Source organism: Lotus japonicus, chromosome 6 (assembly GCF_012489685.1).
Source record: "Lotus japonicus ecotype B-129 chromosome 6, LjGifu_v1.2".
Lineage (NCBI taxonomy): Eukaryota > Viridiplantae > Streptophyta > Magnoliopsida > Fabales > Fabaceae > Lotus > Lotus japonicus.
In genome coordinates this window covers 50,446,641-50,467,849 of record NC_080046.1, presented here as the reverse complement: position 1 = coordinate 50,467,849, position 21,209 = coordinate 50,446,641, and the positions used below count along the sequence as shown (strand labels likewise).

At 38.6% G+C, this 21,209-nt stretch overlaps 5 protein-coding genes across 5 annotated transcripts; 2 read left to right on the top strand and 3 right to left on the bottom strand.

The window, feature by feature from the left end:
- Positions 1–1,694: 1,694 nt before the first annotated feature.
- LOC130722455 (leucine-rich repeat receptor-like protein kinase TDR) lies at positions 1,695–5,171 on the top strand. The gene is made up of 2 exons (XM_057573184.1): positions 1,695–4,511; positions 4,624–5,171. Exons 1-2 carry the CDS (start codon positions 1,961–1,963, stop codon positions 4,947–4,949), a joined length of 2,877 nt encoding a protein of 958 aa, XP_057429167.1. The 5' UTR covers positions 1,695–1,960; the 3' UTR covers positions 4,950–5,171.
- A 227-nt stretch (positions 5,172–5,398) lies between these two features.
- On the bottom strand, positions 5,399–6,262 carry LOC130725502 (uncharacterized). The gene has a single exon (XM_057576721.1). It carries the CDS (start codon positions 6,260–6,262, stop codon positions 5,399–5,401), a length of 864 nt encoding a protein of 287 aa, XP_057432704.1.
- A 1,199-nt stretch (positions 6,263–7,461) lies between these two features.
- On the top strand, positions 7,462–10,358 carry LOC130722457 (uncharacterized). The gene is made up of 9 exons (XM_057573186.1): positions 7,462–7,686; positions 7,788–7,845; positions 7,992–8,100; positions 8,183–8,321; positions 8,495–8,546; positions 8,630–8,776; positions 8,874–8,985; positions 9,412–9,538; positions 9,750–10,358. The coding sequence occupies exons 1-9, from the start codon at positions 7,553–7,555 to the stop codon at positions 10,207–10,209; spliced, it is 1,338 nt and encodes a 445-aa protein (XP_057429169.1). The 5' UTR covers positions 7,462–7,552; the 3' UTR covers positions 10,210–10,358.
- Positions 10,359–11,446: 1,088 nt separating this feature from the next.
- Positions 11,447–16,925, bottom strand: LOC130722456 (ATPase 8, plasma membrane-type). The gene is made up of 14 exons (XM_057573185.1): positions 16,662–16,925; positions 16,341–16,559; positions 15,737–15,874; positions 15,315–15,629; positions 14,888–15,214; positions 14,535–14,654; positions 14,314–14,436; positions 13,967–14,071; positions 13,560–13,869; positions 12,838–13,352; positions 12,563–12,736; positions 12,133–12,315; positions 11,856–12,022; positions 11,447–11,760 (listed from the first exon to the last, which is right to left on the bottom strand). The coding sequence occupies exons 1-14, from the start codon at positions 16,710–16,712 to the stop codon at positions 11,664–11,666; spliced, it is 2,844 nt and encodes a 947-aa protein (XP_057429168.1). The 5' UTR covers positions 16,713–16,925; the 3' UTR covers positions 11,447–11,663.
- Positions 16,926–20,120: 3,195 nt separating this feature from the next.
- LOC130722458 (60S ribosomal protein L39) lies at positions 20,121–20,865 on the bottom strand. Its single transcript, XM_057573187.1, has 3 exons — positions 20,710–20,865; positions 20,517–20,620; positions 20,121–20,418 (listed from the first exon to the last, which is right to left on the bottom strand). The coding sequence occupies exons 1-3, from the start codon at positions 20,710–20,712 to the stop codon at positions 20,370–20,372; spliced, it is 156 nt and encodes a 51-aa protein (XP_057429170.1). The 5' UTR covers positions 20,713–20,865; the 3' UTR covers positions 20,121–20,369.
- Between the last annotated feature and the right edge of the window lie 344 nt (positions 20,866–21,209).

The window sequence follows — 21,209 nt, the reverse complement described above, 5'->3', positions numbered from 1 at the left end:
GGAAGAAAAAGACAAGGTTTTCATGTCCAATTACTTAAAAAGTAATAGTACTCCATTGAATTTTATCATGAAAATCCTCTGACAAATATTAAAACTCGATTGGATTGCCTCTCAATATACAATAAAAACATTTGAGGAGTTCATTAACATTAACTCTATATCGATTCTGTGCTCCTCTGCCACTGTCAAATCCTATATATAATGATTGCATGCCACTTGTTTGTTGTTTGATATTGCTACTTAACTAGTATTATTGAGGAATGTTATATTTTTGAACAAACTCTTATAATTACCTAAAAGAATTTTACTTAAGAAAAAAGTTTAACATTTTGATTACAGTTCAAAATTACATTTAATGCTTTTTAGGCAATTGAAAATATTTTTAAATTTATAAATAAGTCACTGAATAAGAGGAAAAAGGAAACTCCTTTATATCTGAGACTGAAACCATGTCTTTCTCTTTTCTTTCCATGCACTTGCTCTGTCATGTCAATAGTGAAAGCTCAAGCTCTTAACTACGTAGTGTCTGTACTTGTGTAGATGTATTACTACTACTCCTTAATCAATGAAATTAAGCTGCATGTAGTGGTCAAGTGAAAGTGATCACTTTAATAAAGAAAAGGCATGCCTGATTAATTTTTTGATTAATCCTATCAGAAAGTGTCATTTTTTAAACTTTGCATCTACTCAAAGGAAGTCGAGATTTCTGAAGGGACCATGCACAACCAAAACATGAGTACATCTTCCTAACTTTTTTGGTGTAAAAAAGCATAAGAAAGATAATAACAATAATAATAATGTGTCACAATTGTGAAACAAATGCAAGAAAAAAAATATCCACCTCCTCCTTGATAGATATAAATAAAAGAATATGTTAACGTTACAATTACAAACATTACTTCATGTAAGCTTAGCCGGTTAGCCCAGAAGAATAATTATAATTATAATAATACACTCTTATCTTTCTCCTCTTGTAGTAGCTATTAACAGAAAAGTTAGCTGGAGTGCAGGGTAAAATCTTTATCCTGTTGGACATATGCTGTAAAAAGAAAGGGCAATTATTATATGAATTTACATGACAATTCTACTCAATGTTGAATTTACATGAAAATTCTACTCAATGTTTGGTTCAAGTGGTACATGTTTGATTCTCCTTAAAAATGAGGAAAAAAACTATTGGAGGATATATGTGATTATCTAATCTCACTTGGATGTTCTCAACTTGAATAAGATTATCTCTCATAAATGATATATGTGATTAAACCAAAGCATAGTATTTCTATCTAAGTAAATGACAAAAGCCGTAATTATGTTCCATCCTTTTGCACCCATGTACCATGCACCATAATTATTTAGCTAGCTAGATAATAGAACTACAAATTAGCATTTGAGGAAGCTGTAATTTTCAGAATCTAGTCAAGTAAATGGCAATTTTCCATCCACATATCTTTGTCACACAAGGTATACCCACAATACATCACTCGATACAGAAATTTTTGCTTTCCGTCCAACCAAAAAAGGCCATGCAACAGTGACCTTTATGATCTCCATACAAGGACATGGATATGGGCGAATTTTATCCATGTCCCACAGTGCACAGAGTAAAGATAAAAGCATTTGAATTAGCCATGACGTCTCTTACCTAATGAAAAGTTAGTAAAAGTTAATCTCAGATTTGAAGGCTTTATTCCCTAATGGCAAACATCATTCAAATAAATAAACACAGCAGGGTCCCCTCTTGCTCTCAAAAGCAACCCAATAATATTCTTGAACCACCTAATCAATCAGAATAGTACTCATTCTCTTTTTTCATAGGTACAGTGCCATTTCCTTTCTCTATTCCCCATGCATTCCTCAAACAAAACAAATATACATTTAACTTATTTTATACTGACACCATTGCCTTTGTTTGTTCGGGGTAGTTACAATTGTCCCTCTCCATCTCCCTCTTCAAGTTCCAATGGAGATTTTCAAATGCTTCTTCTACTTTAATCTTCTCACTACTTTCATGTTATCAGCAGTTTTAGCCATAGACCCTTATTCAGAGGCACTCCTGAGTCTCAAATCTGAACTTGTAGATGATGATAATAGTTTGCATGACTGGGTAGTGCCCTCTGGAGGGAACTTAACTGGAAAATCCTATGCATGTTCTTGGTCTGGAATCAAGTGTAACAAAGACTCAACAATTGTAACTTCCATAGACCTGTCCATGAAGAAACTTGGTGGTGAATTATCAGGGAAGCAATTTGCCATCTTCACAAAGCTTGTTGATCTTAACCTGAGCCACAATTTCTTCTCTGGAAAGCTGCCAGCAGAAATTTTTAACCTCACCAGCCTAAAGAGCTTGGATATCAGCAGGAATAATTTTTCAGGTACCTTCCCTGGAGGAATTCACAGCCTCCAAGATTTGGCTGTGCTTGATGCCTTCAGCAACAGCTTTTCAGGGTCTCTTCCTGCAGAATTTTCACAGCTAGAACAGCTTAAAGTTCTTAATCTTGCTGGGAGTTACTTCAGAGGATCAATTCCATCTGAATATGGTTCTTTCAGAAGCCTTGAGTTTCTCCATCTTGCAGGAAATTCTCTCACAGGAAGCATACCTCCGGAACTGGGTAACCTCAAAACAGTGACCCACATGGAGATTGGCTACAACTTATACCAGGGTTTCATTCCACCCCAGCTAGGTAATATGAGCCAGCTTCAGTATCTTGACATGGCAGGTGCAAATCTTTCTGGTCCAATACCAAAGGAGCTCTCCAATCTCACCAGTTTGCAATCACTTTTTCTGTTCAGAAACCAGCTCACTGGATCAATACCAAGTGAGTTAAGCAAAATCAAACCTCTCACAGATTTAGATCTCTCTGATAACTTCCTTTCAGGATCCATTCCTGAAAGCTTCTCAGAGCTGAAGAACCTGAGACTGCTTAGTGTCATGTACAATGACATGAGTGGCTCTGTTCCTGAAGGCATTGCAGAACTCCCATCCTTGGAAACTCTTCTCATTTGGACCAATCGCTTCTCTGGTTCGCTCCCACGGAGCCTAGGCAGGAATTCCAAGCTCAAATGGGTGGATGTCTCCACAAACAATTTCATTGGCAGCATACCAGAAGACATTTGTGTGAGTGGAGTACTATCTAAGCTGATCCTGTTTTCAAACAAATTCACAGGTGGTCTTTCATCAATCTCCAACTGTTCTTCCCTTGTTCGTCTTCGTCTAGAAAATAATTCTTTCTCAGGAGAGATCCGTTTAAAATTCAGCCATCTTCCTGATATCTCATACATCGATCTGTCCAGAAACAATTTTGTTGGTGGGATTCCCTCAGATATTTCTCAAGCAACTCAACTGGAGTATCTCAATGTGTCTTATAATCTGCAATTAGGAGGCACCATCCCATCACAAATGTTGTCTTTGCCCCTGCTTCAAAATTTGTCAGCATCTTCTTGTGGTATTAAAGGCGATCTTCCGCCATTTGCGTCCTGCAAATCAATTTCAGTCATTGATCTTGATAGGAACAACTTATCCGGAATCATCCCAAACAGTGTTTCCAAATGTCAAGCTCTTGAAAAAATCAATTTATCAGACAATGATCTGATAGGTCAAATTCCTGAGGAGCTAGCCAGTATCCCTGTTATTGGTGTAGTAGACTTATCTAACAATAAGTTCAGTGGCAACATACCTGCAAAGTTTGGTAGTTCTTCAAATTTGCAACTCCTCAATGTGTCTTTCAACAATATCTCCGGTTCAATACCCACAGGGAAGTCATTCAAATTAATGAGTAGCAGTGCATTTGAAGGAAATTCAGAGCTATGTGGAGCACCTCTAAAGCCATGTCCTGATTCAGTTGGAATATTGGGCAGCAAGGGCACACGGAAGCTTACACGTATTCTGCTACTCACTGCGGGGTTGATAATAATCTTTCTAGGAATGGCTTTTGGAGTGCTTTATTTCAGAAAGGCAGTTAAAAGTCAATGGCAGATGGTTTCATTTGTTGGACTACCTCAATTCACAGCAAATGATGTTTTGACAAGCTTGATTGCCACAAAACAAACAGAAGTCCCATCACCATCACCTGCAGTTACAAAGGCAGTTCTTCCTACGGGTATAACAGTTTTAGTCCAGAAGATTGAATGGGAAAAAAGGAGCATTAAGGTGGTGTCACAATTTATAATGCAACTAGGAAATGCAAGGCACAAGAATTTAATCAGACTGTTGGGTTTTTGCCACAACCAGAATCTAGTTTATCTCTTGTATGATTACTTGCCCAATGGGAATTTGGCTGAGAATATTGGAATGAAATGGGATTGGGCAGCAAAATTCAGAACAGTGGTTGGAATTGCAAGAGGACTTTGCTTCCTTCACCATGAATGTTACCCAGCCATTCCCCATGGAGACTTGAAGTCCAGCAACATTGTATTCGATGAAAATATGGAACCCCATTTGGCAGAATTTGGGCTCAAACATGTGTTGAACTTGAGCAAAGGCTTATCTACAACCACAACTAAGCAGGAAACAGGTATGAAAATCTAGTGTGCATATATATAAGAGCATGATGAATAAGTAATTTGTATTTGTATATTCTATAACTTTAGGTCACCAACTGATTTAGATTTAATTTTGGATGGCAGAATACAATGAAGCAATGAAAGAGCAACTCTGCATGGATGTCTACAAGTTTGGGGAGATTGTTCTGGAAATTTTAACTGGCGGAAGGTTGACAAGTGCAGCAGCTAGCTTACACAGCAAATCATGGGAAGTTCTCCTAAGAGAAGTTTGCAATTATAACGAAATGAGTTCTGCCAGTTCATTGCAAGAGATTAAACTGGTTCTTGAGGTTGCTATGCTCTGCACTAGAAGCAGGTCAACCGATCGGCCATCCATAGAAGAAGCTCTGAAGCTTTTATCAGGGTTAAAGCGCATAGAAGATTACAAAACTTCTAAAGAAGGGAAATGAAATTTTCATTTGCATCACACCATTGAAGGCCCTTAGAAAAATATAATATTTGCTTAGCTAACAAGTTTGCACTTCTGTAATTAATTGAGTTTGTAGCTTGTATAATAGATATTTCCATGGTTTCAGTGTGCCATACAATTATGTCCTAGTCTCTCCAAATCCACTTGGTAAAATACTTGAAATGGTATTCATTTGATTTTATAATATTAATGATTCACTCAATGCATGTTCCTTCTATCTGAATCTCCCTAGTTCTTACAATTACTTGAAGTGAAACAAAGAATGGATTGGATTGTGATGAAAATCTCACCACACCATTGATGCAAACATATCAGCACAAAACAAATCTCTACCTATCAAAGTTCAAAACCCATTCACATTTGAAAGGAAGTACAACACAACCTCATATAAATAGGCTCAAAATTCAACATTTGAATTCTATTATCTATCTAAGTTCTTAACAATGTGACCTTAAGAACATCAACAACACCATCAAAACTATCAAACTTGGAACTCACCACATCAACCTCCACTCCAAGCCTCTCCGCCCCGGCCGCAGTGACAGGCCCATGGGCCGCCACGACTAAGCCGGGAGACCTCCTCCTCAAGTCCTCAAAGCCCAGCCCAAATTCCTGCAAGCTCTTAAGCAGGCCTTCTACCTCAGCGCTACTGGTGAACACCACCGCATCCAATCCACCCTCCTCCTCGCTCCTCCTCACAATACCCTCCGCACACCTCGGCCCGGCCCACCGCGTCTCATACGCCTCCACCCGAACCGGGACCCACCCGCCGGCCCGGAGCTCCCGCAGGAAACCGGGCACCACTGGCGGCTCCTCCACCCCAACGACCGCCGGGACCGGACATAAAACCTCCCTTCCACCGCCGGGACCCAGCGCCTCCGTCAGGCTACTCGGCGTCGCCGTCGGCGGCACCAGGACACTAACTCGGTCGGGACGGGCGCAGATTCTGGAGAGGAAATCGCGGTCGAGGAGCTCGGCGTCTTTACCAAGGGCGGCGACGGTGAAGGTGGGGCCGTCCGGGGAGAGAGGAGGTTGTGGGAGAGGTTCGGTGGCGTGGATGAAGGATTGGATTGCGGTTCGGGAGGTGAAGGCGATGGCGGAGAAGGGATCGAGGAAAGGGGTGAGGTTTGATGGGGTCGGTTGGATGATGAGAGTGGGGCACCAGAGAGGTTTGAAGGCGTTGACAGTGAGGAGATGGGATAGTCTTGCGGCGTAGTTTGGCGGCGTCGTGAATGCTACGGTGGGGTTGTGTGCGGTGGTACCGCCGGTGGACATGGCGGTGGTCAGCGCCATTTTTCACTGCCTTTTTTGCATGCTCAACTGGCGGTTACATTTTGCTGCGTTTTTTTCTTTTAAGAAAAATGGAAAGTTAATTTGTTTTCTTTAATATTTTTATTTCTAATGTTTATTCACCAAATTTTATTTATTTATTTCTAATGTTTAAAGGAAAGTTTTATAGTCTTCCGAAGTATTGAAAAAAGGAAAGGTTTATATTTAACATCTTAATTTATGTTGACACAATCGGCAAAAGGTTTAGGATTCAGCGTTGAGGGTTCGAATCCTCAGCATGTCACTTGCGCCGTTCTCCTCCTTACAACAAAGCAACCCTCCATGTCTCTTAGAGGGATTGAGATTGAAAGGTAAAATAAAATTTGATTAAACATGTATCGGTGATTGAGATTAAACTATTGAAACCTAAATTCATTCTTTCCCCCTCCTCCCGACTACGCAACCCTTTATGCCTCTTATAGGGATCAAGATCGAGAGGCTGAAGGTGGAGGTCTGGGAGCTTCGACCTTATATTGCGCTTCTCGACAGCAATGCAAGGACGGAGCGCGACGGCAGTCGTTAGGCTCCAAACTGGCTCATGGTAGTGACTGGCATGATGGGAGATGGGTAGTTTACAGTTGAGGTTAAGGTCGTGATGAATTTTGGAAGGGTTGCTCAAAACCTGGGTATAGAAGGTGAATGTGATAGTTGAGAGCTTGGATATCTGGTTTTCTAAATTAATAATCACTCTACTTTGTATTCCGTCAAACATGTTTTATATTTCACCATCGACAACAGTAACTAATCCTTCACCCCGGATGTCCGTACTAAGCGGTAAACGACTGACCACAAAATGTCATACATTCCCATGAGCGAGGACCATACTCCTTACCTCATGATTGAGGACTAGGTGAGCTAACCACAACATCACACCTAGTGGTTAATAGCAAAGCTCTTTTGCATCCTTTTTTGTTACACCAAGGTATCCTCATAGTCGATAATTATAAAACTAATACACTCGAGACTCTTCACATGATGTACGTTCTCCTAACAAATTATTCTCCATACACACCGCTTAGATCAAACCATCAACTAAATGCTTAAGGAATGCAACTATCGAGCTATGTTCAATGCATTAACTAAGTTTTTTTTGGTATAAGATCTTTATTTTAAAATGGTATAAATTTAAAAATAATAATTAAGGAGAAAAATAAAAAGGATTTCATATCTGCATTCTACAGCAAGGAGTCTCTGCTTGCTTCCATTTCATAGGGATAGACGAAGGAGCAGCGAGAGACAAGGGAAGTGCTGAACATGAAGATCCTCAATCCCATGATGTTGCCATACCATTCAACATCTTCGAAACTTCACGTTGTCAATGCTATTCCTTCATCTCCTTCTCCAGTTGCAGTTAGGTCCCATTGTTCTCTACCTCAACATCCTCTCAGGTCAGTTCTTCTTCCTTCACCAACCCCATCAACCAGCACTCTCATCCCTTTACTGTATACTATTTTGTAAAATCATTGAACCATGATTCTCGTTGCTCCAGGTGCGCAGTGCTTGGTGCTGGATTCGCTGGCCTCTCAGTAGTTTGGCATTTGTTGAAAGTACTCTCCATTTTTCTTTCTCTGTTTCCAATTCATGTTCTTCAGCTAGTATTGTTACTTTCTGGCATTACCCTCAAATGGTTTCTCAAACAAAATGGTTTATCAGACACTGATTTCATTTTTGTTGGTGAAAATCAACCTTGCAGCATAGTCCTAAGGAGTTAAATCTAAGAATTGATGTATATGATGAAGTGGGTATTGGAGGTGGTGCTTCTGGAGTTTCTGGAGGTCTTCTTCACCCTTATTCACCAAAAGGTTTCACATTTTCTTCTTGAAATATATCAAATTGTTGAGTGTAGATGTAGTGGATTCTGCTGATTGGTTAATGCTGATATAGTTAAGCTTCTCTGGGAGGGTGCTCAGTGTTGGGAAGAAAGCTTAAAGCTTTTGAGAGTTGCTGAAGAAGCTAGTGTTTCCAGGAACCATAATATTGGAGAATCTACTGAAGATATGAAAGCCTTTGCTGCTGTCAGAAGGTTTTTTAGTCTGCTTTCCTTTTTGAAACTGGACACTCTCAGTCTCACACCCACTCTCTCTCTCTCTCTAAAAATTTTAATTTTCTTTTGAACAATGCGCATTGCTGTATTTTTTGTCATCTCCATTGGAGTCTTAGACTTGCTTTACACTGCTGATAATCAGCTGACTTCAGGGGAATCTTAAGGCCTGCAATGGATATGAAGAATATGACCAAGTTGAGTGAGGTAATCTTTCTGATTTAATAGATTCCAGAAATATTGGTAATTGAACTTGGTTTCTTACTGATAATCTGTCTTTATGTGACTAGAATGTCAAGACTTGCCTCCCTAACTGCAGAGTAGAAACACTTAATAGTGAAGGGGCTCAGAATCTTTTGCCTGGTGTGTGTTTACCATTCAACTCAGGTTTCTATATGCCCAAAGCTCTTAATATCCGTTCTCAACACTATCTTCAGGTCAGTATAAGTAATGCGGAGTTCTTTCTATTGATTAATGTCTATGTTTCTCTTTGTTTTTCAAGTTCACTCTCACTTATTTTGATAATTCTCTTAGGCACTTTTCCTAGCATGTGAGAATTTGGTGAAAGAATCCTCCACCCTTGACTCGGGTCAGAAACAGCTCAATTTACACAAAAGAGCTGTCCATAGACTTTCTGAGTTTGAAGGTCATAATGCATTGCTATGAGTTTTGTTCTTTTTCTAATATCTGACTGCTTTTTTCTTTTTCCTTGAAAGCGAGTGAATGAAACAATTTAAACTTCTATTCAAGAAAATGTTTTGAAATATTTTTGTTTGGCTTATATTTTTTATAGCTTTAGCTTATGAGTCACAATGTCACTTTTGCAAGTGCTTTTCATTGTTCAAGACTATGTGTGTGTTTCAGTAAACAACTTAATTAAGCGCTTATAAGCTAATTTGAGCTTATTGAAATAATCTCAAAATAGCTTACCAGTAGGTATCAACGCTTATTCATAAACTAATCTGAGCCGTTTATGAAAATAAACTAAAAAGCAACCTATAGGTAGGTCATAATCTTACCCAAACACTTGCATAATAGCCTAAGTGCTTATGCTATATTATTTGTGTCTCAGGGGAATATGATGCTGTCATAGTATGCCTAGGTGCCAAAGTGAACATGCTTCCTGAAATCTCTGGGAGGCTTCCTTTGAGGACATGTAGGGGTGTAATTGTGCACCTGGAACTGCCAGATGATATGAGGTAACTTTTATTGTTTTGCCTTGCATATCAGCTCTCAATTTCAAAATTCTATATTTTGGTAGGTTTCTATCTCATGAAATGACTGTTGAACTGCATTCTGCTTCAAGAGCATTATGTTCTGGGAAAGGGCCTTTGATGCCAATATGCTATTGAAATTTCTCCAAAATCATATCCTATGTATTTCACAATTTTCTGCTCTTTGTTTTTCCAGAGGTTATCCTGAATCTGGGCCTTCCATATTATCAGATGCATGGATTTCTGTTCAGGGTCCTCGTAGTCTAGATGTGGGCTCAACTTGGGAGTGGAAATCCATAAATTCATCACCAAATGTTTCTACTGATGAAGCTTCAGAAGCTCTTCTACAGCTTCTGCCAAAGGCATCTAGCATCTATCCTGAAATAAAAGACTGGGTTTTCACTGGAGCAAGAGCTGGTCTGAGAGCAATGCCTCCACTCACCCCCCATGGGTCACTTCCACTTTTGGGTTGTCTCAATGATGTCATAGGAAGAAATCATACTTGCAAGTTTTGGTTATTTGGAGGGCTAGGTTCAAGAGGGTTGCTATACCATGGTTGGCTAGGTAACTTGATGGCACATGCTGTACTTTCTTGTAATGAAGATGTTATTCCATCTGAGTTGACTTCTTGGAAAAACACTAAACCCAACTCTTAACATTCAATGCAATGTAAAAATAATTGAATCCCTTTAACTTGAGTTCAGATTGAGTAGGGACAAAGTAATCCTCTATGTGGAGCAGTATTATTATGTTACAACACCCTCAAAGTTTCTTGGTGATATACATTAGTAGGCTAATCCATCAATTGACTAAGATGACTTACTATTAAATTGATATTGGGCCTGGTATGCGATTATTATATGTTATACGAAAAATAATGATTATATGAAATTAGGCTGTGTTAATGTGTGTTCATATAATGTTTGTGCACCATATTTCTGTAAGTATTTAGGATGTAAGTTCTTAAAATGGACAAACAATCACTAATTTAACTAATGAGCCATTTTGTAAAACCAATTAACACATTAAAAATACAAATAATTAAGAAGTATTCTTTAGGCTTAAATACTCTTTTGGTCCTTGAAATTATAAAGGGAATCAAATCTGATTCCTGTAAAATTTTCGCATCAAATTGGGTCCCTGAAATTGTTTTTTTAATCTAATTAAGTCCTTTTGCTCAATTTTGACTAGTCAACGGTCCAGTGGAAAGCCTAGTCAGCTAAGGATGGCCACATGCACTTTTTTCACATCAATTTTAGTCCCTTAAAAAATATTTTAATCAATTTTAGTCTTGTTCTTCCACCGTCCTCTTCCACCTTCTTCCTCTTTCTCCATAACTCAAATCCTTAAACCTAGAAATTCAAAACCCTAAAAAAAAAACTTTATGTTTATCACATTCACCTTGGTCTTCTTTTTGAATTTATGTGATTTGAGTTATGGATGAAGAGGAAGAAGGTGAAAGTGGAAGAACATGAAGGTGGAAGAACATAAACTAAAATTGATTAAAATACTTTTCAAGGGACTAAAATTGATGTGAAAAAATCCACGTGGCCGTCCTTAGCTGACTAGGCTTGCCACTAGACTGTTGACCGGTCAAAATTGAGCAAAAGGAGTTAATTAGATTAAAAATACAATTTTAGGGACCCAATTGGATGCGAAAATTTTACAAGAACCATATTTGATTTTCTTTACAATTTCAAGGACCAAAAGGTTATTTAAGCCTATTCTTTATCATATATTGCTTCAATAACTCTTCAGAGGGTTGTTTAATAAACCTCAAAATGGTGTTATCAAGCCCTTTAAAAAAAAATTCTTTGATTCCTGTCATTTGCAGAAGCCATCTCCTAATGGGACGGGTTAATATGATATCCTAATAAAAAAGGGAGCAAAAAGTCTGGGAAATAATCTGTATTTTATTGCATTAAAATCCATCTCTTCAATATTTTGAAACAACAACAAAAATATATGGAAGAGGTAAAGGAGGAGAAATGAAATCCATCTCTTCATTCATCTCCTGTTTTAAACTCTCCATCTGATCACACTATCATGAACAGCCTGTATAAGTTATAGCTAATATGAATCGGCTCTTTTTCCATCCATCTTAATGTTCTCATACTGTGTAGTGTTGCTGAATGGTTTCAATATCAAGACCCTTCAACTTAACAACCGATTCAACGTGTCCCTTAAGTGTGTGTAGCTCCTTCAACCTGCAACATTCAATAACATAATCGCTAAGCATTAGTGTATTGGATTTAACTTGAATCATATGCATTCTTTTGAAGGAAAAACCATGATACTTTACCTAGCTGCTTCAGCACGTCTCTTTGCCTGTTCAGCGATTTCAGAGTGTTCATGGTGGTTGTTCTTGTGAGCTTCAGGAACTTGAAGACCGTGCAATGTGCGTTGTGCCACAGCCCATTGAGCCTCCCTCTCTCCCCTACCATAGTCCTTCTTTGTTGTGAATGCAGTCTGCATCAACCAACACACACAATACATGGTTTTGGTGAGCAAAACAATGACTAGAAGTAAAGAAGTGAAAATTTAGCATTGAACAACAATGTTGAATACTTTGTTCTAACCTTGTTTTGGAGCATGTTGTCCCAGGCACTGCCTGAGAGTCCCATGCGGATGAAGAACTTGAGGATGTCAAGAGGGATGTAAGTAATGACGCTGTAGATCCAGATGACTCCAGCCCATCTCCACCCAATTCCATTGATTCTTGCAAAGTCCCAGTGTGCATACACAGCAATGACAGTGGCCACCTAAGTTGAGCATTTTTCCATGTCAATTTCACATTGATGGGTTGTTTTATAAAGATAGATTGTAAGGGAAAAAAAACTGTCTATTCTTTGCATAGTCGGTCCTAAGCCCGGATAAAACAGGAAGGTTGTGTTAGACCTTCAGTAGCCAACGTGAAACTGGCTGACCGATATCATTAATATGGATCAATGAATAAGGGTTTTACTGTTTTTGCTGCAAGAAAAAAGTGTTTGGTAGAAAGAAACTAACCAATTGTGCAGCAATGAAGGCTCCAACAAGCATCAAACCAGGGCGCTCAACAAATGACCAGCTCCTTGACCTTGTCACAAAGATGAGAGCTTGACTGATGATACTCACTTGAAGGTAGAGAGCAGAGTTAAGCTGATCCTCACTTTCAGCAATTGAGTGGACACCAAATAGTCTCTGAAAAATGGGAGAGAAAACAAACGTAACATTTAGCTTTGTGTCTGTGATAGGGTGTTGTTTTCATTATAGCTATAACTTTTTTGGGATGAGCTACTCACAGTGAACAAATCAGTGTCATGAACAGCATAGAAGAAAACTGCGGTCATGATGGCCATGTATGTTCCGAGAACAACTCCGGTGGCGAAGATTTCCTTGAGCTTCCATGAGTCAGGCACAGGGGATGGCTTCACTCTATCCTTGGAGATGGTCATGATGGTTCCATCGTTCAAGATGGCAATGATCAAAACCATGAAAGGAGAGAAGTCGAACTTCCAGATCAGAGCAACAAGCATGAACCCGAGAACGATACGGATTGTGATGGAAACAGCATAGATTGTGTAGTTCTTCATCCTCTGGAAGATGGCCCTACTTGTCAGCACAGCACTGATGATCACACTGAGCCCAGGCTCAGTCAACACAATGTCTGAGGCACTCCTTGCAGCATCAGTTGCATCAGCCACTGCAATACCAATGTCTGCCTTCTTCAATGCGGGTGCGTCGTTCACACCATCTCCGGTCATTCCACAAATGTGCTTTCTATCCTGCAACCTCTTCACAATCTCATACTTGTGTTCTGCATCATGGCACATGTCAAACCTCAGTTTAAAAATTACTCAAGTCATAAGCATAAAGTAATCGCATGTTAGGATAAACTTTTCTTTCACCATAATCAATTCTGAAGCTCAGAAGTTATTCATATAAGTTTCTCCTTATAATTGATTCTGGCTTCATACTCAATTGTAGAAGAGTTTCCAAATATGCACTAAGACTATGTGATTACCAGGGAAGACTCCTGCAAATCCATCAGCCTTCTCAATGAGTTCATCAATTGGGATAGATGCAATAGCGGCATCCTTGCTTTGACCAAGAAGAGAGGATGAAGGATACATGTTGGTTCCCATTCCAAGTCTGCGACCAGTTTCTTTCCCAATGGCAAGTTGGTCACCAGTGATCATCTTAACATTGACACCAAGGTCAAGAGCGCGGCGAATAGTCTCAGCACTGTCATGCCTTGGAGGGTCAAAGAGGGGTAGGAGACCCAAGAACTCCCATTCATCTCCTTGGCTCTCCTTGGTCTTTTCAGAAACAGTCTGGAAAAAAATAAAATGATGAACTTTTGTTAGAAAATGTCCTCATGTTGCTTTGTAGCAATGAAATCATGGTCTCTTATGTAGACCCTTTACTCACCTGGCGAGCAACACCCAATGAACGCAGACCACGGTTAGCATACTCATCAATGACCTTGTGGGCCTTTTTCAATGTCTCTCCCTTGAGGTCGCAAAGCTCAATAATCTGATACATATAAATGAGTAGTCAGATATGCATAGTGATATCCATGTTATTATCTTTTGTTTCAAGTAATAATAGCACGTTTGTATAGCTTGTCTTTCATTAGAATCAACTCTAAAACTCAGAAGCTACTCTCTCAAAACTTGTTCTGGCTTTGGAATCAATTATAGAATATTTCCAAGCATGCACTAAATATGTCATAGTAATTGTGATTCGATATCCATGCACATGAGCCATTTCCTTACTTGCTCAGGAGCACCTTTGCTGCTTCTGTGCCAGTCACCATTGCTGTCAATGTAGGTAATAGCTGTGCGCTTATCCACTGGATTGAAGGGCAAGAAATGCACCTCAGTGATTCCTGCTCTGGCCTGTCATGTATAACAACACAATCACCACAAGGTTATGCCACTTTGCAAACTTCAAGCTAACAAAACTATGTTTCAACCAAGAATGTGAATCATGGTACCTCCTTGGGGTCGCTCAACATATTCACAATTGAAGCATCAATGGCATCCTGGTTTTCGGTCCTGGAAGCCCTGGCAGCAAATAAGACAAGGGAGTCCTTGTCGAAACCAGAAGGGAACACCTGCACTCACAAAAAAAACTATGATTAGAACAAAGCAAGCTTTTGGTGAAATTGCATCTTTAGGCTCTTGTTTGTTGATACTGTAATCAAATACTTATGAAACATTTATTGTTATTATGTCGTTTACTAAGCAATATTGTCTCATAGCCGGTCGTAAGCCCGGATAAAGGTAGAAGGTTGTGTTATGCTTGCCGTATCTTTAAGACTTTTGTTTATGTTCAAGTTTAACTAACCTCAATCAAGCTCTTGTCCACAGTAAGCTTATTAAGGGTGAGAGTTCCGGTCTTGTCACTGCAAAGAACATCCATGCCTGCCATTTCTTCAATGGCTGTCATCCTCTTGGTGATGGCTCCTTGCTGAGACAGGCGGTGAGATCCAATAGCCATGGTCACTGACAACACAGTAGGCATGGCAATTGGAATACCTCCAATGAGAAGCACCAACAAATTGTCAATGCCATCTCTGTAAGCCCTGTTCTGGATGGGATACATCACAATGATCTCAATCAACATGCCAATGGCAATTGAGCAGATACAGAAGTTTCCAATGGATGTCAACACCTAATTCAAAAAAAAATCCAAAGGTTAGTCCAAAGTTGAATCATGATGAGATGAGAAATCACTTTGATATCTAAATCATTTTAAGATATGATGATGATACCTTTTGGAAGTGACCAACATTGTTGGTGCTGTCAACAAGGTGTGCAGCTTTACCAAAGAAAGTGTGGACACCAGTGGCAATGACAACAGCTTCAATCTCACCTTGTTTGCAAGTTGAACCGGAGAAGACTTCATCACCAGGGTTTCTTGTAACAGGCAAGGACTCACCGGTCAGTGAAGACTGGTCAATCTTTAAAGGATCTCCCTCCAAGAGACGCGCATCAGCAGGAACAATGTCTCCCAATTTGATGCTGATCACATCTCCAGGTACCAATATTGCTGCGTCTTCCTCACTCCATTTTCCATCCCTCAAAACCTATAAATTAGCAACTTTCAAGTTAGCTGGTGAATTTGTGTAGATGAGTTTACAATTTAACGCAATGCTATCAGCATGAGAGATTGAAATGAGTGAACATATGTTACCTTGGTTTTGGGTGCAAGACCGGCCATCAAAGCAGCTGCAGCATTACCTGCATTGTTTTCCTCAATGAAACTGATGGTTGAGTTGATGATAAGCAACACCATGATACCAGTGAAATCTTGCCAATCCGGTGGCTTGCCCTGTCATAACATATAGAGCATCTTGTTAGAAAACAACACAACAAACATGAGTTTATAGGCATGAGTAACTTGTAGGTTTATGATCCTCTCTCATGTGCAAACTTTCTCAGTGAAAATTTTGTCTCTCTTTCTCTTAATATATATTAAATAAGTGAGACCCTTTGAATAGTTATGAATAGAGAGATAGATATAATATTTCACGTCACATTGTGATCTGACATGAGAAGATTCTAATTTGTTGATTGCAAATGATGAAAGATCCTATGTTTGGATTTGATGTCCTCTTTCATGTCGCACCAATCAAATTATGTCATGTAGGAATGAATATGTGAATTATAACTTTGTATTAATGGTTTATTGATGATTTTTAAATAACAGAGACAATTTGGTGAGGCAAAGAATGAGACACGCATGCGGGCTAGAGGGCTAGAGGATTTCAATCATGATTGCAAGTTGTAATAATTACCCCTCCATTGGCCAAAACAATGGCCATGATGGCTGCTGACTCCATAACCCATGATAGGGGATTCCACATAAAACCCAAAAACTTGAGAAGCTTGCTTTCTGTCACCTCCTCAAGCTTGTTGGGGCCAAAAATCTGGAGCCTCTTCTCTCCTTCATCGGATGACAGACCCTCTTTGGTACATTTTAGTTGCTGAAACACCTCATCAACTGGAATGTTTTCCTGCACATAGTAATCAATGTAACAGATTGTCACTTCTAAGAAAATGAAACAAAATTGTAAATGGCATTATAATCTATGTTTTTTTGTTTTTATTTCACTTACAAGATCAACATTCTCATTCTTGAGATCCTCGAATGAGATGTCAGAAGCCATGATTCAAGAAAGAAGCTTAAAGGTTTATTAAGCTCTTTCTCTTTTCTTTTCTTTTTTTCTAAATTGTTTTTGTTTCTATCTGCCTTCTTTCAACGCCCTGTTTCTACCTACCCCAACAGGCAGGTAGACTGAGAACGTAGAAATCAGACAGAAAATTGAGAGAGATGAATGCTTGTGGCTTTGTACTACACACACGTGAGACAGCAACCAAAGCCTTGGTTTTCTTTTCATTTTATAGTTATTGATGTTTGAGACACAGAGAAAACCTGTGATTGTCCGTGATGCTATGATTGTCGACCACTTGCATGCTTGTTCGTGTTTCTCGGAGCTTGTTATGGTTTTTGTGGCTTGCCAAACTCCCCGCTATAACTGAGCAATATTCTTGCCCCATAAATGAGGAGGAAATACAAGTTTTTTAGTATCCAACCATTAAAAAGCTCATTTTATAATTTTATAGACAAATCAGATCTGTTAACATTTGTTTTCATGGTTTCAAAAAAAACTTTTGTTTTCATGGACATTCATCTCTGCACTTCCAGACTCTCTTGCCTATTTTCAATAGTATTTTTTGGTTGAACAAGTCTATATATAGTATGTTATATTTTCATCATCATTTTGATTAGATCTTTATAATTTTAAAGTTTTTAACTAAAAACTAACAACAAATTTTTTATTTGCAGTATAAACTCGTTTGGGAAACTATGAGAGACTTTCTCAAGACATAATTTTTCCAGAGTTCACAATAATAAATCACACTTGTATTTCTCACCCTTACATAATCCGGTATATATTTCATTAGACTAACACCATGTTCGTAAATGTTAATTGATACTAGTTTTCCATGTTACCATGGGAAAAAAGGAAATGGCAAAACTTATCTACAGTACATCAGGTTATATTTGTGTTGGTATCCAATAAAAAACTTAGCTACTCACTATCTAAAATTTTATTAATGCAATCATTTCCTCAACTACTTTTTTCTAGTCTGCATGTCATTTTCTAATTGGGAAACAACAAAAACTGCACATATGAAATAGTGAGTGAGATTAGAATGGATTATTAATATTTTGGTTCAAATATAAACCATTAATTAAAATGGTTAGATAAAAATTATATAGATGTTTTTTTTGATAGGATTGAAAAGTTGATAAAAGGGTATTAAGGCAAATACCATTGTAACCAATCTCCGTCGAACACTTTATCTTACCTATGGTTCCATCACCTCCTCCTACTGCTCATGACGACGCTCGTTGTTGTTGCCTCTCTTCGTTAATAGCGATGGAGACGAGTCGTGAACAAGGCGAAGAGGGAGGAAGAGAGGCCAATCCAAGAGAAAGAGAACGAGTGTGCGTAGAGGCAAAGAGGAAACTCATAGTGGTTAACACAGTGAGGAGCAGAGGATGGAGATTGGAGGAGCAGGGGATTCTGTCGACAATGGTTGTGGTGATAGTCAATTTCATAGATGTCGTGGCACAAATGTTGCTACTTTGTTTTATCTCTTGGAGAACACCATAGAGGACTATTTTACCCTTCTCTAGAGCATCCCTTAAGGCTAAATTGCCTCCTAATGTTGTTGGGGTCATTTTTTTATAGGCAAATGTTAATTGTTAATTGTTAGTAAATTAGTTCATTCACCAGAGTTTGAACCCTGACCTTTCACCCTTCAATACCCTTCATTTCTCTTAGCTCATTTTGTTGGGGTCATGATGCTTCCACTTGAGACAGGGGCATCTGATGTGTTCTCTAGTCCACCTTGGTGGTGTGGAAGTTGGTGAAATAGACTTGAAATAAATGCATGTTACACGTTGCTCTGTTTGTTATTGTTTTTCTATGTGTTGCTAAGATGGAGATGATAAGAAGATGCAGCGGGATGAATAGAAGAGGGACGGAGAGAAGGAGCAAAGTAAGAGGGCGGGAGAGAGAGAGAGTTTAGCCCAAAATATATTTTGGTCTAGTGGAAAAAAATATTAATGACCCACCGTCTTGCCCTAAAACTGCACCTAAGTTTCGTCAAACAAGAAAATGTGTATTTTTCGAAAAAAAAAAAAAAAAAAAATGTGCATTTGACTGATTTTAATCATGTGTCTGTCTTAATAACCAAAGAGAATGACTCTGATTTTTTTAAGGCTCGAACTTGATTAATTGTGTTTAATGATTCCTCTCTACGTAGTATTGACACAACCAACTAATAAACAATGACATGCATGTACATCTGTCATGTCCTTTCATGAAAATAAGAATTTTAAGTGATACACTCAAAGTGAAAGAGAAAGAAAGATAAAGATGTGATGGTTTTGCACCATTTCAGCAGTCTAACATATACTGCAAAATGAACTTAACTCCTCCCTATTTTGAATATATCTGATAATAAAACTAGAAAATTGGATCACATACAAATTATACCGGACCCTACTCTAAAAATTAGATTTTCTGATCAAAATCAAACCAATCAAATTCACAAACATCTCTAATATGATAGAGGTAAATCTTGTAGATTGAAGGAGGGTTACGGAATGTCAAATGAGGCCAGTAAGTTCCCTAATGGGCAAATTACAAAAATATCATCAAGTGTCACGTATTGAGTTTGATGATCCACATCCCCACTTGATGGATATGCATTTAAGCATCCATGTTTCATGTTACAGGATCATGTAAAAGCACTCTGTAGTTCCCCACAGAGCCACAAACTGCTCCTAACTATTTCAATTATTCAATATACAAAGTCATTTGGTATTTCATTCTGGAATACCATGCAACACACTAATGTTTCTGTGTTTGACCCTTACCATCTTATATAATGGTGAGAACTCGAATATGGGATGGAAAAATCATCCAGCATTAATAGAATCTAACTCTAAATGCAAAGCGATACATGAAGACACTAACGGTAAAACAAAGTAGCTAATGAATTAAAACAAGGTATCGACAGCAGGCATGTTACTTGGCAAATTCGTATTCTCACAAAATACGAGGTATCTGCAAGTATTGTGCATAAGTGCCTACTCTGATACATGGATCCTATTGCTAAATGTAAGTTTTCAGTCATTGTATACACAATACACAATAAAATACAATCAATTACAACCTGAACATGATCCTATTTTAAGTGTTTGTGTTTCGATGAGCCTCACCAGAATGACACAAAACACAGAAATAGCATTCAAGGATTCTTTGAACTGGGTTTTGCACTATATAGTTCACAAATTCAACAAAGATAAAACAGTGGTTCCTGCCGCAAAGAGAGCTATCATGGTTCACAGCTAAGGATGCTGATAAAGCTCATGGTCAGTATTGTGCAAGCAAATAAGTCTAAGGTAGATAGCCTAGCTAAAAACCTAACAAACAAGTCCAACCAAGCACAATCACATGCTATTTCACCAGCTAACTCACACAACAGAGAATTAAGAATTAACAACCAACATTCAAAATTTTCATAGAAATGGTATCTCAACCCAACATCAATAAACAAAATCTCCTATCTCAGTTTCACATTGATACCAACAATAACAACAAAACATTTAAATCAAGTCATGGAAACGCTCTACATTGATCTCTAAACTCGAGATCAAAATTACAACCTTTCCACATCGCTCGTAACATTCTAGAAAAACCCAAAACAAAAACAGCTTAAAATCTCGAATAGCAGGTTGATCCACCTTAAAATCCGAGCTTGGTACGACGCCAGTGCCTACGCTTAGCATTATACCTAACAAGACAAAACCCACAAACCAAATCAGCAAAATTCATGAAACCCAGAAAATCAATGCTATGTAAGAAGCGTTAATTAGGGTTTTTTGGGTGAACCTGATTGTGTTATCGGTCCTCATACGGATCCAGTAAGGGATTGGCCTGTTCTGCCTCATCTTCTTCGCGAGCTTCTTCTTGATCCTGAAGGTCTTGTGGGAAGGCTGCGAAGGAAAAGGAAGTGTGAGAAGGATTGTGATAACGATAGAGAGTGAGGGAAAGAAGGAATCGATGAACGGAGAATGATTCTTACCATTTTCGCTCGCCGCCGAGGAAGAAACGCAGAAAAGTTTCAGAAGCAGTTCTCTGTGGAAAACCCTAATTTCAGTGGAAATGAAGGGGAAGCAAAACCTTATATGGGTAGTTAGCGGGTAAGAATTGGACCGGGTTCGGATCTTTTTTTGTTGCTTGTGCCCTATCTAGGGGTGCACATGGGCCGGGTCAACCCAATAAATCCATCAAACCCAATTCGATCCAATGGTAAAAATGCGGGTAGATTGGGCAAACGGGTCAATCCGATAGATTTTATTACGATTCAATCATCTTTAGATCGGATATCGGATTCCGTAATAGTCCATCTAACCCAACCCGAAATCCAATCATGTAATAATAATATATTATTTAATATATATTTTTAATAATTTTAATTTTTACCTAACCTACTAGTAGGGTATGTAAATTATGGAGACCTGGAGTCCTACTATTTAAGTGAATTTTAGTAGACTTGGAGACTAATTTGTTTGTAATTACTTG

Bases quoted from the DNA above. Each gene is read 5' to 3' on its own strand.
- LOC130722455 (XM_057573184.1), top strand. From the start codon at position 1,961: ATGGAGATTTTCAAATGCTTCTTCTACTTTAATCTTCTCACTACTTTC. The intron at 4,512-4,623 runs GTATGAAAATCT...TTTGGATGGCAG, and splicing joins CACAACTAAGCAGGAAACAG to AATACAATGAAGCAATGAAA.
- LOC130725502 (XM_057576721.1), bottom strand. From the start codon at position 6,262: ATGGCGCTGACCACCGCCATGTCCACCGGCGGTACCACCGCACACAAC.
- LOC130722457 (XM_057573186.1), top strand. From the start codon at position 7,553: ATGAAGATCCTCAATCCCATGATGTTGCCATACCATTCAACATCTTCG. The intron at 8,322-8,494 runs GTTTTTTAGTCT...AGCTGACTTCAG, and splicing joins GCCTTTGCTGCTGTCAGAAG to GGGAATCTTAAGGCCTGCAA. The intron at 8,986-9,411 runs GTCATAATGCAT...TTTGTGTCTCAG, and splicing joins TAGACTTTCTGAGTTTGAAG to GGGAATATGATGCTGTCATA.
- LOC130722456 (XM_057573185.1), bottom strand. From the start codon at position 16,712: ATGGCTTCTGACATCTCATTCGAGGATCTCAAGAATGAGAATGTTGAT. The intron at 14,655-14,887 runs GTTAGTTAAACT...TTGTGAGTGCAG, and splicing joins TGGACAAGAGCTTGATTGAG to GTGTTCCCTTCTGGTTTCGA. The intron at 14,437-14,534 runs GTACCATGATTC...TATACATGACAG, and splicing joins TGTTGAGCGACCCCAAGGAG to GCCAGAGCAGGAATCACTGA.
- LOC130722458 (XM_057573187.1), bottom strand. The intron at 20,419-20,516 runs GTTCACCCAAAA...TTGTCTTGTTAG, and splicing joins AGGACCGATAACACAATCAG to GTATAATGCTAAGCGTAGGC.